Source organism: Kogia breviceps, chromosome 4 (assembly GCF_026419965.1).
Source record: "Kogia breviceps isolate mKogBre1 chromosome 4, mKogBre1 haplotype 1, whole genome shotgun sequence".
NCBI classification, from domain to species: domain Eukaryota; kingdom Metazoa; phylum Chordata; class Mammalia; order Artiodactyla; family Physeteridae; genus Kogia; species Kogia breviceps.
The window spans coordinates 83,465,917-83,482,623 of NC_081313.1; the positions used below are offsets into that span (position 1 = coordinate 83,465,917).

At 35.8% G+C, this 16,707-nt stretch overlaps 1 protein-coding gene across 8 annotated transcripts in view; it reads left to right on the forward strand.

Moving 5' to 3' along the window:
- The window catches only part of PPIP5K2 (diphosphoinositol pentakisphosphate kinase 2), an 80,073-nt gene extending 69,786 nt beyond the window's left edge, over positions 1 to 10,287 (forward strand). For 7 of the 8 annotated variants that reach the window (XM_067031406.1, XM_067031403.1, XM_067031404.1 and 4 more), the window contains 3 exons: positions 383 to 523; positions 3,678 to 3,803; positions 8,566 to 10,281. In XM_067031406.1, coding sequence (XP_066887507.1) covers positions 383 to 523; positions 3,678 to 3,803; positions 8,566 to 8,678 — 380 coding nt within the window. In that variant the 3' untranslated portion in view covers positions 8,679 to 10,281. Of the gene's footprint in view, positions 1 to 382; positions 524 to 3,677; positions 3,804 to 8,565 lie in introns of all 8 variants that reach the window. The other variant, XM_067031408.1, reaches the window with a different exon arrangement.
- Positions 10,288 to 16,707: the final 6,420 nt, after the last annotated feature.

A 16,707-nucleotide genomic window follows, 5' to 3' on the forward strand; every position in this document is an offset into this window, starting at 1 on the left:
TGGCATTAGCTTATTCACCTATCAAACAGACCTGACTCTAAAAAGTGAAAACTGAAAAACCTGTATTTTTTTCTGTTTATTATTCCCTCAGGTTTTTTTCTTTAAGTATTATTCTTAGATTTTACCAAAATACAGAATGAAATTATGTGCATGCTGTACTATGTGGTTACATTTAAAATGAAATCTTTGTTACATCTTGATCTAACCCCATACTGCATAGCATCTGGTGTCATGACTTCAGAGATCTCATGTGTTTGCATGTGATAGATTGAAAAGACCTAAACTGTCTAGTTCTAAGCAATGGTCTTCTTCCTTTTTAATTAATGATTTTTAAGATATCCAACTCTTGTTTTTGTTTTTGTTTTTGTTTTTTTTCCCTCAGGCTTTGAATTGTATTCGATGGTGCCATCTATTTGTCCTCTAGAAACTCTTCACAATGCCCTGTCTTTAAAGCAGGTGGATGAATTTCTTGCTTCCATTGCTTCTCCATCAAGTGAAGTTCCACAGAAGACCCCTGAAATTTGTAGGAAAATTATTATTATTATTATTTGATTTTTAGGCAATAGAGATTATCTGTATATAAAAATAATTATAAAAACATAAATTCAATAGTGATAATAAATAGAATTTTAGGAGAGAAAGAGAAGAACATTATTTAGAATTCTTTGGTGTAATATGCAATGTACCAGGCTGTTGTCTTGACTCTTCCTCAAAGACTTTTTTTTTTTCTTTTTTACAGAAAGGGGGGAAAAATCTAAGACCCAGCAATAAAATCAGCAACATGTAATATAGAGTCATAGTCTTATTTTCACATTCCTATTGTATGTCATTTTATAATAAGCTTTTTAAAAATGAAAAAACATCAGTCTGTATTAACCTACACATGCCACATGCCCATCCCTTCACCACTTTTGATAAGCAGTCATATAGACTCAGAAAGAGCCCTTAACTAAAGAGAGCAAATTAGGACAACAGTTTTTTAAATTGTGTTCTGCAGAAAATATTCTGAAGAGGTTAATTCCTCTTTTTTTAAAAAAAAAAAAGAAGGGGGTTTGTGGCTAAGTAAGTTTTGGAAACTTTATTATATCCCACCTCCCTTTCAAGAGGTGTAGTTTCATCAGCATATAAACAGCTAAGGTTCTTCTTTCTATAAAGAAAACTATATACCCACATTTTCCAGAACTTACTTGCTGAGAAAACACTTTTTTTTGGTAATGTATTTAAACATCATGTAGAACTATTCTGAGGGACTTCAGTTAGGGAAATGTTCAGGGCTTCCTTTTTAGATGTGAGAAGTCAGCTGGCTGTTGTCATTTTCAGCTCTGTAGGATCCTTTGACACATTGGAATTTCCAGTTTAGGAAGCATTCATTCTGGAAGAGAATGCTCTGCTTAGAGTTAAGAGTCTTGCTAGTTCTAGTCATATCTTAGGAAAGGTACAAACTTTCTATGTATACCAGCTCCTTTTTGTAAGGAGAATGCTGTAAATATGTTTTTCCCAAGAATGAAATTGGAGGTCTTGGGATGAAAGCCACTTTCGTGTGTTGCTGTTACTCTCTTCCCTTCCCTGGGGAACCACAATGTGTTATTCTACAGATTTCTATTCAGTGTATTCTGTCCAAACAGTGCCCCCTGCATTTTTGCCTTTCTCTTTCACATCTGGTGGTAGAGGTCAGCTTTTAACCATTGAGGGTAATGGAGAGGTATCTTGGTGTGAATGTTCTAAAATATTTTCACTTTAGGAATGGCTTGGGGAAGTAGGTTTCAGTTTTAAATGTACATATGAATGTGTCTGATTCTGAGAAATGATAATACTCTAAATGAAATAACCTGCAAGCTCTACAGTCAAAGTCAGGAAACTGAAGGATGTTCTTCATTTTATGTTCTCTGTTAGCTGATAGAATGGACAATGCTGCCCCTCAACGCAGTAGAGAAACTGAATAAATAAATTCTCCTTTTCTCTTTTACCCTTCTTTATACTTGACATTTCAATGCTTCCCTGGGTCAGGGATTTATAATCTTAAAATAGAGATTAAAGAAAGACTGTAATTAGTAAATAAGAATTTAGGGTAGGCATTAATGAATTTGAATTTAGAAGATCTTTAGTAAATGACTTAAAGGTAAAGTAGCAGTAATGACATCTGTTTTGGAAAGAGAATTTTGGTGGAATATTTCCAAAAGGTAATCTTTGAATGTTTATGCTGTGGCATTGCTATCTTATGATGGCTTCATTTCTTTGGTTAGTGAATTCAGTTCCTCAAGAGTGTACAGAGTGTATTATTGAGGTATATTAATGAAATGAAGGATATTAAATTCCTTTCTAGTTCTCATTAACTCTTCTCTATATTATGGACACAAGTTGTACCTCAACCCCTTTAGTTCTCTTAAAATTTCATTCCATTACTTACTAAGGGAACTAGATGAGAAAGTAAATATAGTTAATGCAGTTCATAGAGTTGGATAAGCCTTAGAGTTAATCTAATTCATTGGTCTTCAGACTATATTCCTAAGAGCTTTAGGAAGTTCCATGAGGAAGAGAAGGATGCTGAGTGATTAGGCCTGTGTCTTCTGTTGTTGCTTCAATCAGAGTATCTGCTTTGATCCATTTTATTTAAGATTTCATTTGAGAAAAGCTTACTGTTTTAAGAGAAGAACTTAGAGACACCATTGAGGAAATTAACCAGTTAGTGCTCAAGCAAGACTAAAACCCAGGTCTCCTAAAGTGTATGGTTTTTCCATTCTCTTTGATTAAAGAAAATAGGGTTCCAATTATGATGGAAGTATCTGAATCCTGTATTTTATAGTGTAAGTGCAGAATAAATATTTAGTAATCACAATATATTTATGTAATTTATACTTAATTCCCTGGATTGTCAAGGAAGTAACATCATAATATAGAACTATACTGAATTTGTGGCATTCATAACAAGGGAGAAGACATTGTTAATATCTGTCATTCACAGATTTTTTTCTCACCTAGGACAAAATTAATTTTGTGGTAACTAGTAGATAGCTTACAATGAGCCACTGACAATATCAGGTTGGTAGAAAAGGTGTGAGAATACTAATTGGATAAGTTAGAGGTGGAAGTTATAATAGGATAAAAAATGCAAGCAGAAAAGAGCTAAGTAATGATGTGGTGCTTTATAGGATGTTTTAGGCACTTTTTAATCACTTGTGTATTATTTTATTAGTGGCTACTTTGATCTTCTGCCATGAAATTTATATTCATTCAGTGTAGGTATCAACCACCAAAGGCACATTTGCCATAATTGGCCCACATATTGATTTTTTAGAGACACAGTGTTTATTGCTATCAGGTCCTCTTCCAAAATTACAAAAATAGGCAAATCGATCTTTTGTTATCTCCTTAACTCCCTTTGTTTAGGAACCCAAAAGCTCATGCCAATAGCTCCCCCACTCCAGACTATCCTTTCCCAGAGGACTTCATACTTAAGAATTGTATCTACTTGTCCTTTTCATACCTCTCAATCTCCCCACCTTAATTAGAAAGAAAAAAAAATCTTTAAATTTCTTTTGCTTGAAGATAAATCTTATCTGGGTGATATAGGAAGACAATCTGATATAATTATTTGTAATCTAGTTAGTTTAGATTTGATAGAATTGTCAGAAAATTATTGAATTACCATGTTGGGTTTGTTTGTTTGTTTTTTCCAGCCTCTTCAGCTTCACGTTCCAGTCCAATAATAAGAAGAAAAGTATCTTTAAATACGTATACACCTGCAAAGATCCTCCCAATGCCAGCAGCTACCATAAAGAGTACTAAAGCAAGCAGCAAAACAGGTTAGGAGTGTGTGTGAATTTGTGGATTCAATATAGCAATTAGAGGAGTAATAATAGCTTGCTTTGTAGAGGTAAAGATCTGTTTTTAAGTAGGATCATTAGACTCTAGGAACTCTGTTATTGTAGCCTATTTACATATTTGGGGGTTTTTTTCCTCCATTAATTATCCCCCCTTCTTCTCACATATGTTAATAAAATATATTTCATACTCATACTTTTCTAAACTGATTTATGGACTGTCTTGTCTTCTTTTGCTTTTCTTTTGAACCAAGGCATCACTTTAGTCATTTTGTTTGAAAGATTTTTTTTTTCTCTTTCCCTAGAGTATTTTAATCTTTCCATTCTCAGTCTGGTGCTGTAACTACCAAATTCAACTATCTTTTATCAGCTTTCTTCTGTCTTTACTTGGCATATTTGATTGTGTTGTTGCCCATTACAGATGAAGAAAGTTGCAGAGGTTATGACTTGTCCCTGTTCATGTAGCTAGTAGTCAGTAGACCTAAGACTTGAATACTCTTTGAATCATGGTACATTGTTCTCTATGTTTTAGATGCATAATAAATGTACCAAGTACACTAAAAAAGAATTATTCCATAGTTTATTGATGTAGCATTCTGTAAGTATCCATTAGGTCAAGATTGTTGATAATGTTACTCAGATCTTCTGTGTATTTACCATTTGGGGGGAGGGCAACACGTACAAGGGAGAGGGGGTTCTGATTGTTCTAGCAGTTGCTTAGAGAGCAGTTTCTACTCACAATTGTGGAATTGTCTGCTTCCCTATTTAATTTGGTCAGTTTTTACTTTGTGAATTTTGAAACCCTGTTATTAGGTGCATACACATTTGATTGTTATGACTTCCTAATGTATTGCCCCAATATCATCATGAAATTTCCCTCTTTGATTTCTAGTAATGCTTTGTCTTAAAGTTTATTTTATCTAATGTGAATTTAGTTACTTCAGCTTTCTTATGACTACAGTATGCATGGTATATATATATATATATATATATATATATATATATATATATATATATATATTTAATTTATTTTATTGAAGTATAGTTGATTTACAATGTTGTGTTATATCTGCTGTACAGCAAAGTGATTCAGTTTTATATATATATACTTTTTCATATTCTTTTCCATTTTGGTTTATTACAGGATATTGAATATAGTTCCCTGTGCTTTAATTTAAAGTAGGACCTTGTTGTTTATCCATTCTGTATATAATAGTTTACATCTGCTAATCCCAAACTCCCAATTCATCCCTCCCCCCCCCACCCTCCCCCTTGGCAATCACAGGTCTGTTCTCTATATCTGTGAGTCTGTTTCTGTTTCGTAGATAAGTTCATTTATGTCATATTTTAGATTCCACATATAAGTGATATCATATGGTATTTGTCTTTCTGACTTACTTCACTTAGTGTGATAATCTCTAGGTCCATCCATGTTGCTGCAAATGGCATTATTTCATTCTTTTTGTGGCTGAGTAGTATTCCATTGTATATATATTCCATATCTTCTTTATCCATTCATCTGTCGATGGACATTTAGGTTGTTTCCATGTCTTGGCTATTGTAAATAGTGCTGCTATGAACATAGGGCTGCATGTATCTTTCTGAATTATAGTTTTTTCCGGATATATGCCCAGGAACGGGATTGCTGGATCATATGATAACTCTATTTTTAGTTTTTTGAGGAACCTCCAAACTGTTTTCCATAGTGGCTGTGCCAGTTTACATTCCCATCAACAGTGTAGGAGGGTTCCCTTTTCTCCACACCCTCGCTAGCACTTGTTATTTGTAGACTTTTTAATCATGGCCATTCTGACTGGTGTGAGGTGGTACTTCATTGTAGTTTTGATTTGCATTTCTCTAATAATGAGCAATGATGAGCATATTTTCATTTGCCTATTGGTCATCTGTATGTCTTCTTTGAAGAAATGACTATTTAGGTCTTCATGCATGTTTATATTTTTTTTAACCAAACTGTCTTCATATTTAAGGGGATCTTTTGTTTTGTTTTGTTTTTGTGGTATGCGGGCCTCTCACTATTGTGGCCTCTCCTGTTGCGGAGCACAGGCTCTGGACGTGCAGGCTCAGTGGCCATGGCTTACGGGCCCAGCCGCTCCGCGGCACATGGGATCCTCCCGGACCAGGGCACGAACCCGTGTCCCCTGCATCAGCAGGTGGACTCTCAACCACTGTGCCACCAGGGAAGCCCTAAGGGGATCTTTTTTAGACAGCATATATTTGGCTTTTTAAAAAGACCATTCTAACAAATAACAATATGTGCCTTATAGTTAGTGTTGATAGTCCATTAACATTTAATGTAATTATTGATATGGTTGAGTTAGGTCTACTCTTGGGTTTTTTGTTTGTTTGTTTGTTTGTTTGTTTTTGCGGTACGCAGGCCTCTCAGATTGCGGAGCACAGGCTCCGGACTGCGCAGGCTCAGCAGCCATGGCTCACGGGCCTAGCCGCTCCGCGGCATGTGGGATCTTCCCAGACTGGGGCATGAACCCGTGTCCCCTGCATCGGCAGGCGGACTCTCAACTACTGCGCCACCAGGGAAGCCCAGGTCTACTCTTTTATTATATTTTCTGTTTATTCCTTCTGATTATTATTCCTTTATTCTTTCCTGCCTGTTTTTTTTATTAATTCAGTATTTTTTAGAATTTCATTTCAACTTATCTATTGGCTTTTTAGCTATACATTTTTGCATTATTCTTTTATTGGTAGCAGTAAATACACATTTCTGGCTTTTCATGGTCTACTTCAAGTCAGTTTTGTGCCACTTAACGTAAAATGTAGAAACCTTCCAACTGTATAGGTGTGTTTACCTTCCCTTCTTCCCATCTTTTACACAAAGTTACCCATATGTGTTACTTCCACATGTATTATAAAGGCTACAGTACAATGTTATGATATTTGCTTTAAAGAGTCATATGTATTTTAAAGAAATTAAAAAGAGAAAGAAGTCTTTAATTATCCACATATTTGCTATTTTTAATGTTTAATGTTCTTTATTTCTTCTTTTAAGTGTTTGTTTCCATCTGGTTTCATTTCCCTTCAACCTGAATCTTTTTACCATTTCTTATACTATATCTGAAAAAAAAAATCTTTATTTTACCTTCATTCTTGAAAGGTAGTTTTGCTGGACAGAGAATTTGGGAGGAAAGGGTTTTTTTCAGCATTTTAAGGATGTTGTTCCACTATCTTGTCATTCCCCTTGTTTCTGTTGAGAAGTCTTTGTTAATTTGAATTGCAGTTCCTATGTATGCAATGGGTTAATGGATTATTTATTTTATTTTTCTCTGCCTGCTTTCAGTGTTTTCCCTTTATCTTTGGTTCTCAGAAGTCTGACTACGGCATGCTTAGGACTTTTTTTTTTGGTAATAAAATCCTGGTTGATAGTCACTTTTACCTGTCATCTCTATTCTGCTGTTAAAAATTTTATTTCATATATTTATTCTTTAGTTTTAGACATTTGTTTTGATTCTTCTTTGTAGTTTTTTTTTCTTCAGAGATTTCCTATATTTTTATTCATTATAAGCATATTTTCCTTTGTTCTTGAGCATAGTTAAAATAGTTGCTTTAAAATTCTTGTCTGTTAATCTGGCTGATCTCAAGATTGGTCTCATAAATTTTCTCATTCCCAAGAAGGAAGGTTTATTTCCTGTTTTTCATATACTGAATAATTTTGCATTGTATCCTAGACAAACGCTGGACTCTGTTGTTTCTCTTATGTTCCTCCAAAGAGTATTGGGTTGTTTTTAAAGCAAAGAGTTAACCTTGGCTGAACTCAGATTGCAAACCTATGTCTTCTGAAGTGACTGACAGCTCAAATTTCACTTCACTTCTTTTAGCCTGAGCCAGACTTCTTAGGAGCTTACTCTGCTCAAGGCACACACTTGATCAGGTTTCACACAAAGATTTGGGATTCCCCACTGGACTTCCAAGCAGCTATTTTTGCCCCAATACTTTTCTTCTGGTTCTTCATGCTAGTAGGACTGAGTTTTATGTTGTAGTTTTAGCCATTCCACATGGGGCAGACTGGATCCTGTCCTTAAGCCTAAAGCTTTTTTAAAAAGGGCACGGGGGACTAACTCCATGTTGTTCCCTTCTTTCAAATACTGATTCTTTTCTAGTATATGCCTGCTTTTGTACACTCTTCAATGTCTTCAGGTAGTTGTTTTTTTCATATTTTATCCTGCACATATACTTGTTACCTGCAGGAGGAGAATTGGTCTGGCAGGAACTTACCCATCCATACAAAAGTGTAACCTGGCTTAGAATAACTTTTTGATAACTCATTGGGGCTTGATGTTGATTTGGATATAAAAGGATGATTCCCAAGTCAAGAATGTTTCTAGTTCTCTAATCTTTCAGCTTTTTAGATAGTGGTAAGATAGAAGGTACTGAAGAAAATAGATGTTTATAGGGAAAATGATGAGTTCAGTTTTAAACATGGTAAGTTTATATTTCCTGTCAAATATCTATATAGAGGTTTGTAATAGGATGTACAGGATATACAGATCTTGAGGTAAGGGAAAAGGCCTGGGCCAGAAGTATAAATTTGAAGGTCGTTACGACATTAGATGTTAATTAAAAATGATGGAATAAATTAGTTTCCCAGGAAGAATGCAGGGAAAAAGAGAAGTTTGTTTTATGTTATTTGAACTTCTGTTGATTGTTTTGTATTATCTGAACTTGGATTGCTTGTGAAAATCTAAACAGTAGTTTTTCTTTTTATGTATAGCTCCCAGCGGACCTTCTAGTATGGTTGTTCCTAATACCTCATCTCGGAAAAAGGGTGTGAGTAGCAAAACAGAAATGCATGAACACAAAAAAAACACTGCGAAAAAAAAATGAAATCTTCTTAACAGAAGATGGAACTCATTATACTTATAAAAAATCACATGTTCAGTAGAAAGAGACACGTAATAAACCTTGACTGAAAAGTTCAAAGCAAGTAATTTGTGTCTCCTTATACATCTCTGTATTAATTTAAAGATATATGACATCTAGAGAATTCTTTGTATATATTCAGGTAAGGCCTTTGTCATGATCTGGAAATGTTTAAAACAATGTTTATTAGCATTTTATGAGTAGCAAAACTTATGGTGATAAAGGTCTGTTGTTCTGAATGTGATGTTTACTGTGTGCCTGTGGTAAAGAAGAGGAACAGGAAAGCCCTGACTGCCTGTGCCAGTGTCACACAGTAATGCTGTTTGCTGAAGAACCTGTGAGGTGGCCTCTGTACACATTTTCACTTTCACAGGATCACATCTGGGCTGCAAAAACCTATAGTTTGAAATCTGATGGCCATACTGGGGACTTTTAAAAAGCATATTTCCAAAGAGATTTCATTGACCATTTAGATTAGAAACCTTTTTTCCCCAATTGTTATGATTACATATATGCTGCAATATTTAATAACTGGAGTATTGGCATATGGGTTATTTTTTCAATCTATGTTTTGAATTTTTATTGTGTATTATTTAAAATATTACATATGCAGCTGGGATAACTATACCTTTATGCACATAAATTTGTATATTAATTTGTAGAAAATATTTTCTTTATATATTTCCTTACCATAAGGTGCTTTTGTTCATCAGGACAATCTTTCTTCGTATATTGACAAGAAAGACATCTTTAGAGTTTCTTTTTAAGATATAGCTGACAAGTTTATAAATGTTAGTTATTTTCAGAGTTCTTTTTAGATGTAAAAAACTGAGTTCCAGAATGGAGGTAATCAATGTAAGAAGAGTATCTGAATTCCATTGTTAGTAGATATTATGTATAGCATCTGTTTTTACCATTTCCATTCTTATCTCTAGCATGTCAGTTGATCTCACTAAGATAACTTAAAGATTGAGCATTTGAAATACATGCTCATTTCAAATGATTAGATTTTTGAAGGGAAATTGAGATTATTGCATTGTGATTTCATCTATGATGTGAAAAAATATTTATTATCCTTGGTGCTTACTTTCCCCTGATGCACAAATAATTATTGTATAAACCACTTGAAATGACTTAAACTGTAAACCAAACAGTACATCCTGATAAGAATTGCATCCATTGCCAGTTAGGTAACTTAAATTACTAAAGCTTTAGTTTGAGGCTTATGTTTAGAAAAATTATTGAATTCTCATATGAATGCAGCTATTCAAATCCTTCAGTAGAGACTCTCCTAACCTTAAATTATCATATATGAATTGACTTTAGAAAATAAGCATAGTACGTGTTCATTTTAAAAGGTACCAGATGCAAAAGTCACAAATATATACAATTCTATAAGTTCATATATTTCACATGAATGTAAATGTATTATATGGAGACATGTCTTGTAAACAGTTGAATGTACCTAAGCTTTCTGTATGTGAAAATGTGGTTAATGTGCTCATTGTCAGAGTAAAGAAACTACTTTTATTTTTTAAGTGGAACTGAATTAAAATATTTTATTTCTAGAATCAGAGGGTGGCTTAAATGGCAAGTTATTTTTTATTTCCTTTGACCCTTTTAACTTTCAAAGTAGAATGAGGAAAGGTATTTTAATATTAAACAATGCTCATCTTAGATATTAGATAAAATTTCTTAGTATTGGCCATAGCTATCGCAATTGAAACTAACTAGAAAGTTCAGTACAAGTCACATTTTTCCATTGATATACAAGAACTATGATTTCACTGTAGTCACCAAACTTGGTAATAACTGCTGTGTAGACAGGACAGTTTTATTTGCAAGAACCTTAGATTCATTTTCCAAAACAAACAAAAAGAAATTATAGTTATCACCATTCAATGGAAGTTTGACTGAAGCATCTGTTTCTCACTTGATTCTATCCCTGTAAAGTGTGTTTTTTTGTTTGTTTTAAATACTAGAAGATATTTCTTCTCATAGCTAATCCTCCATCCAGCAAAGAGATGAGAAAGCCCAGCTTAAGGTACTGTTCAGTTATCCTGGCATGTTAGTCTTCATAGTGTATTATTCAATTTTTTCCCCTTAAAAACCCTGCATATGAACTCAAACCTAATTTTTGCCCTTGAAGTCCAGTGCCTGCAGGTTCTGCTGCTCTGGTTCTAATGAGTTCTTGTAGTCCATTCTTAACTACTAGAAAATGTCTTGGGGGTGTTGTACAGTCTTGGGTTATGGAGAAAAGTATGCTGAACACTTTATATCATGTTTCCTTTGAGTAGGAAATGGAGGCAGAAGGTAGACAGTAAATAAACAGAACATGTGGCAGTATGCTTAATATATACATACCTAGAGCAAGAGGGTGATAGATGGCAATTATGAGAGAAAAGTTAAATGATAGTTCTTCTTCAGGAGCTCTCTTGTTAAAACTCTTTAGACAAAGGAAGAGTTTTTTGATCAAGGTCACCTAGATTTTTCTCCAGGTTCTGCTGACTCTAATCTACCCTACACTTCCAGTATTAATTATTTCCATGCCAGTGTGAACTAAGATTTTACTTTTTTGTCTTGTGTTCATACTTTGGTAAAAAGTTCTCAATCTTTACTTGTGTGTTTATCAAAGTTTGCCTTACGTAGAGCATTCATAAGTTTTCTGTCAGTTTACCCTTGCCTTATTATCTGGACAGTGTAGGCAGCCATGCTATTCTTGGTCAGGTTGGATCACTTCTGTGATGGCCCAGCAGTTCCCTCTCTAGCCTCTCTCTAATTCTCTTTCTCTGTACCTGGTGCTACCACAAACAGCAGCATTCTTGCCCACGGGAACAATTTTTACACTCCTTCTGAAGGAGTCCCTTGTGATAAGGAGTCCAACTAGAAACAGCTGTCCCTTTGTATGGAATCCTGGGTACCAGACTATTGGCATGTAAAGTTTTCTTTACATGGGTCAATTTTTGTGGAAGATCTAGTCTCTATTTTCAGAGAATGGAGGACTATACAAAATCTCTTTATTGTTTTATACTATATATATATTATATCCTGATTAAAGATATTATTTAGATTTTCTATAGCCTTTTCCTTTGGTCCACATGCTTAGTCATGACTTGAGAGAGAGGTAAGTTAAACTCTCCACTTACAGATTACTGTTAAGTTCTCCTCTTATTATCTGTGGTTTTTACTTTACTTTTTTCTGTACAGTATGTGGCTGTTTTCTGCTGCATATGAATTCACAGCTGTTCAATTTCCATTGTGGGTTTTACCTTTACCATTATAACAATATTTTTTTTCTCATTGGATGCTTTTGAAATGTCAGATATTAAGATTATGACCTGTTTTATTTTGGCTTGCATTTGCCTGATATACCCTTATTCACCCTTTTATTTTTTATAGTGTCAATTTATTTAGGTATTTTAATTTACTATATAGTGGGTTTTGCTTTGTGATTCTATTTTAGTATCTTATTTCATGTATTAGTATAATCTAATTGTATTTATTTATATGTAATATATCTTTGCTTTTAGTTATGTTTTCTGTTTTTATTGCTTATTTAGTTTATCTTTTTGTAAAAGAATACTTTTCATTGCAAGTAGGAAAAACTCCAATTGAAATTGACTTAAAATCATAAGGAAATTCACTGTTAAACATTTCTGAAGGTCCAAAGATGGTGAGCTTCAGCCACAGTTCTATCAGTCATGTCATCAAGGGCCCAGGTTCTCTCCCTGTTTCCTCTAGCATAGAATAAACTTTATCCCAAAGTTGTTTTCCGTCATGTTCACAAGATGGTTGCCAGTGGCTTCATGTTGCCTTATTCATGTCCAACACAACAGAAATTGAGGAAAATTCTCCTTCAACCATGGAGTAGTAAGTCATCTTCTTCAGTGTGACTGGGCTAACTTATTTGGTCATTTGTCCACTTTCTGGATGAATAACATTCACCAGGAGAATTCTATGAACTTATTGGCCCTAGAGCTGGTGATGGGGTCAGATTTCCCCAAGAGCCTCAGCAGTGTTGGTATTTTGGACCAGTTAATTCATTGTGGGAGGCTGTTAGCAGTATCCCTGCACCAGGCTGGAATGGTTAAGACAGTGAGCCAAAATGAAAGTAACAATCAAGTCTTTATTTACTTACTGTGATAAGCGAGAGGCCAAAAAGGAAAGTAGGAAAACAGTGCCCGCTCTTCACTGTTCCAAACCCCCACTCCCTGTAGAATGGCACTGAGCAAGGGTCAATCAAATGACAGGTAGTACAGTTGGAGGAAATTTTCTTACTGCTGAGGAGCCTGGAATAAAAGGTTCCTGCCATTTTGTGAACCAAGGGGATTAGAGGAAAGGCTATGAGTGAAAAAACTGAGTCATAGTGGAGAAAAGTGTCTTGGTTAAGGCCCGCCCCATAAGGAGGTCTCAGTGGAGAGATCTAAAATGTGTCTCAGCCAAGGTCTCCTGATAAGGAGGCCTGTGAATGGAGGTGCCTGGGCTAGGAATGCAGATATGCATATGAGTATGCAGGCCCAGAGGTTATTGATTATAACTCCCTTGGAAGACTATATGTGGGAAGGGCAGCTTTTCCCCATGAATCCTGTCAGGCAAAGCCTTTGTAATTGCCTATGATAAGGTCTGAAAGATCACATACAGGATTTTGGCCTGGAGCCAGTCACATCATCCTGGCCTCTACCCTAAATGCCAGTAGCATCCCCCCCAAAATTGTGAGAGTCAACATCTCCAGACACGATCAGATGTCCCTGGAGGGGCAGAATCACCTTCAATTAAGAAACAGTGCCCTAGAGCCCATGACAGTATGAAGAAAGGATGGATATATGACACAAATTAGGGTTCTGATAGGAGGAAGAGGTAGGGGGATGGATAATGAATAAGTAATCAATATAAACTGTATACTATCAATTATATTATCCATGTTTGCTATCGTTTCTTTGGTTCCACTAATAGCTTTCTTTTTAACTATAATTTTGTATTATACATTTAATTTTTTAGGTGCTACTGACTCCCTGCTATGAGCAATGTCCAATTAGTATACTTCCTTCTACCTTTTCTCTACTTCACAATTTTGGTTGATTTCCTTGGTTCTTCCTGTGTTTAACTTTTATAAATATTTTTATGCCTTATTACATGCTTATCAATTTAAATGTATTTTGAACCCCTGGTTAATCAAGATGAAGAAATCATTTCACCTTATCTCTTCTTTGCCTTCTCTTAGTTTAGCTTATTTCTTCTGTATTCTTTCTGGTGTGACCTTATTTCTGGGATGTCTTTATTTTTTCTCTTTCTTTCCTGAACTCTTTTAGGTCATATTACATTGCCTTTGGTTGTTTTGCCAGGTGGTTTCTGATCACCTGTATATCTGGATGAACTTTTCACTTCCTTAAATTTTTTGAATTTTGATGGTATGTTTGGTCACATATTTTGTATGCTCAGTGAATTCATTTTCTCTGTTGAATGGTTTTAAAAATCTGCTGTTGTTTCTCCTGTTCCTTTCCTCCTTTTCTTGGAGCGTGTTTATGTTAGCACCGTGCGAGGTCATTCTCATTACTCTTCTTTAAATGAGGTAAGTTTCTTTCTGGCTCACCTATTTGGTATAAATTCATATGGTGGATAGAACACCATTTTGTTTTATTTATTTATTTGGCTGCGTTGGGTCTTCGTTGCTGCACGCGGGCCCTCTCTAGTTGCAGTGAGCAGGGGCTACTCTTCGTTGCGGTACGCGGGCCTCTCATTGCGGTGGCCTCTCCTGCGGAGCATGGGCTCTAGGCATGCGGGCTTCAGTAGTTGTGGTATGTGGGCTCAGTAGTTGTGGCTCGCAGGCTCTAGAGCGCAGGCTCAGTAGCTGTGTCGCACGGGCTTCGTTGCTCCGCGGCATGTGGGATCTTCCCAGACCAGGGCTCAAAACCGTGTCTCCTACATTGGCAGGCGATTCCCAACCACTGTGCCACCAGGGAAGTCCCTGGCACACCATTTTGGATTAATAGTTCTTCTTGGGTTACAGTGAAGCTACTTATGACAGGATTGTGGGTCTGAGAGAGCTTTTTGAGCCTTTTGTTCTCTCCTGCTAACAAGGATTGGCAACTGCAGAGCTACTCACCTTTGGAACCTCTTTCCTCCCTTCTGACTCATCCACAGATTGCTTCTTGTACGTGGCATGTCTATATTTCCTTCTTTGGCTTTACCTCTCCTGCTACTCTGTGGTACCAGGTAGTATTCAGAAAATTCCCTCCTGCTGGCACTCAGCCCATTTCCATTTTTTCAGACAAGGAACTGGCTTTGCCCCTCCAATTATGCCATCTATTTTGGAGTCTTTTGGTCTAGTGACTTTGAGATCTGCAGTGTGAGCATCCTCTCCAGGCATCATCCTTTTTGACCTTGACTACATATGTCATCCCTTTCTCATATATTGTGGTTGAGATTATAAGTGTCTTCTAGTTGTGTTGAAGACAGTTTATATTTCTGTTTTATATTTGGGGATAATTTTTTTATTGAGAAATAATTCCTCCTTTATTTTCAAACTGGGAACCGCTTCTTTTTTTGTTACTGTCCTCCTTGTTAACAAGCAGGAAGAGGAGGAGGAAGAAGGAGAAAAGGAGAAGCCCATGTCTTCTCATCACAGTTATATTTTATTAATGAAGTTAATAATGCCAGTCCTGCCTGCAGTACAATGTTGGCAGGATCAAATGAAATGTTAATTTGGTAAACCATAAAGGGAAGAACAAAATCGAAGCATTGTTTGCATTCTTTTGTTGTAATAGAGTTGTATATAGTCCAGATGTCGACCAGGCCTGTTTTCAATGGTGTTTCAGCGTTTTTCAGTCAAGGATGTTCTGGACAGCTCTGAATACTCCTTTATGGTTGCTCTTGTTGCCATGGGAACAGCCTGCCTAGTAACACTCTAACAAAACCTACCCCCCACCCCCAAATTAAGGTTATTCTGCCACCTTTCCCTTTTTAAAAAGAAAATATTTAAAATAAGGCAATACAGTCCTTCTTAAAGCAGTTAAAAAAAAAAAAGCAACACAGTATTTAATCAGGCCTGCTCTCCCACCCATCCATCTCATATTGTGTGTGGTGTGAATGACAACAGTTGTATGACCCTGGTGGGATAATGGTTGTACAGTTTAGATACCTATTTTCAAGCACTTACAAGCATGTATCTTGATGAGGAAAGTGATCTACTTTATCATTCTATGTAAGGTGCTTCAGGAGTGCTTGACATATGGAAGGATGATTTTTAAAAGAAAAAAGAAACCCAGTGTGCCTTCTGAAAGGGTTTTGCTGCTTTTAAAACCCATTGATTTTTCACAAGCTCGTCATTGCTGAATAGAAAGCTCAGTGACAAAGGTAGATGGATGGATGGAAAAATGGGGAGAAAAGAGAGAAAGTGAGGGAGAGGTGAGGCAGAGAATAAAAGAACACAGGCTCTACTGTTATCAAAAAGCATCATTGCTGATGTGAAGAAATTGGAAACCAAATAATTAAAGACTCTCTTTCATTACACATAGAAATGCTAATTTGTCCTATAATGTCTGGCACAAGATTCATGACAATAAAATGAGACCCGCGAGTCTCAAATGTTATAACTCATCCCAATTTTTTATTACTGATTCTTCATTGATCAGATAGAAACCTTTTTGAAAGTCCCATATACCATACCTACATCCCAGTGGAATAGATGGAAAAGCCACAAAGAGAGAATAAGCCACACAATAGTACCCATATTGAAAGAGAACTGTGTCTGCTCCACCTGTGGGAAATGCAGTCACTTCAAAAATGTGAAAATTGAAAGAATCAATAGCTCAAAGAAAGCACGGAGTCATTTCAGAAATCCTGTATGAAATGTTAAATGTCCAGATTGGAATTATGTGACTGAAATGCCCTCATGTGATCATTCCACAGGCTGGGCAAGAGGATAGAGCACTGAATAGATAGATGCTTTAATTCCATTTTTAGCAATGAAATTTGTATATGTAAAAACATGCAT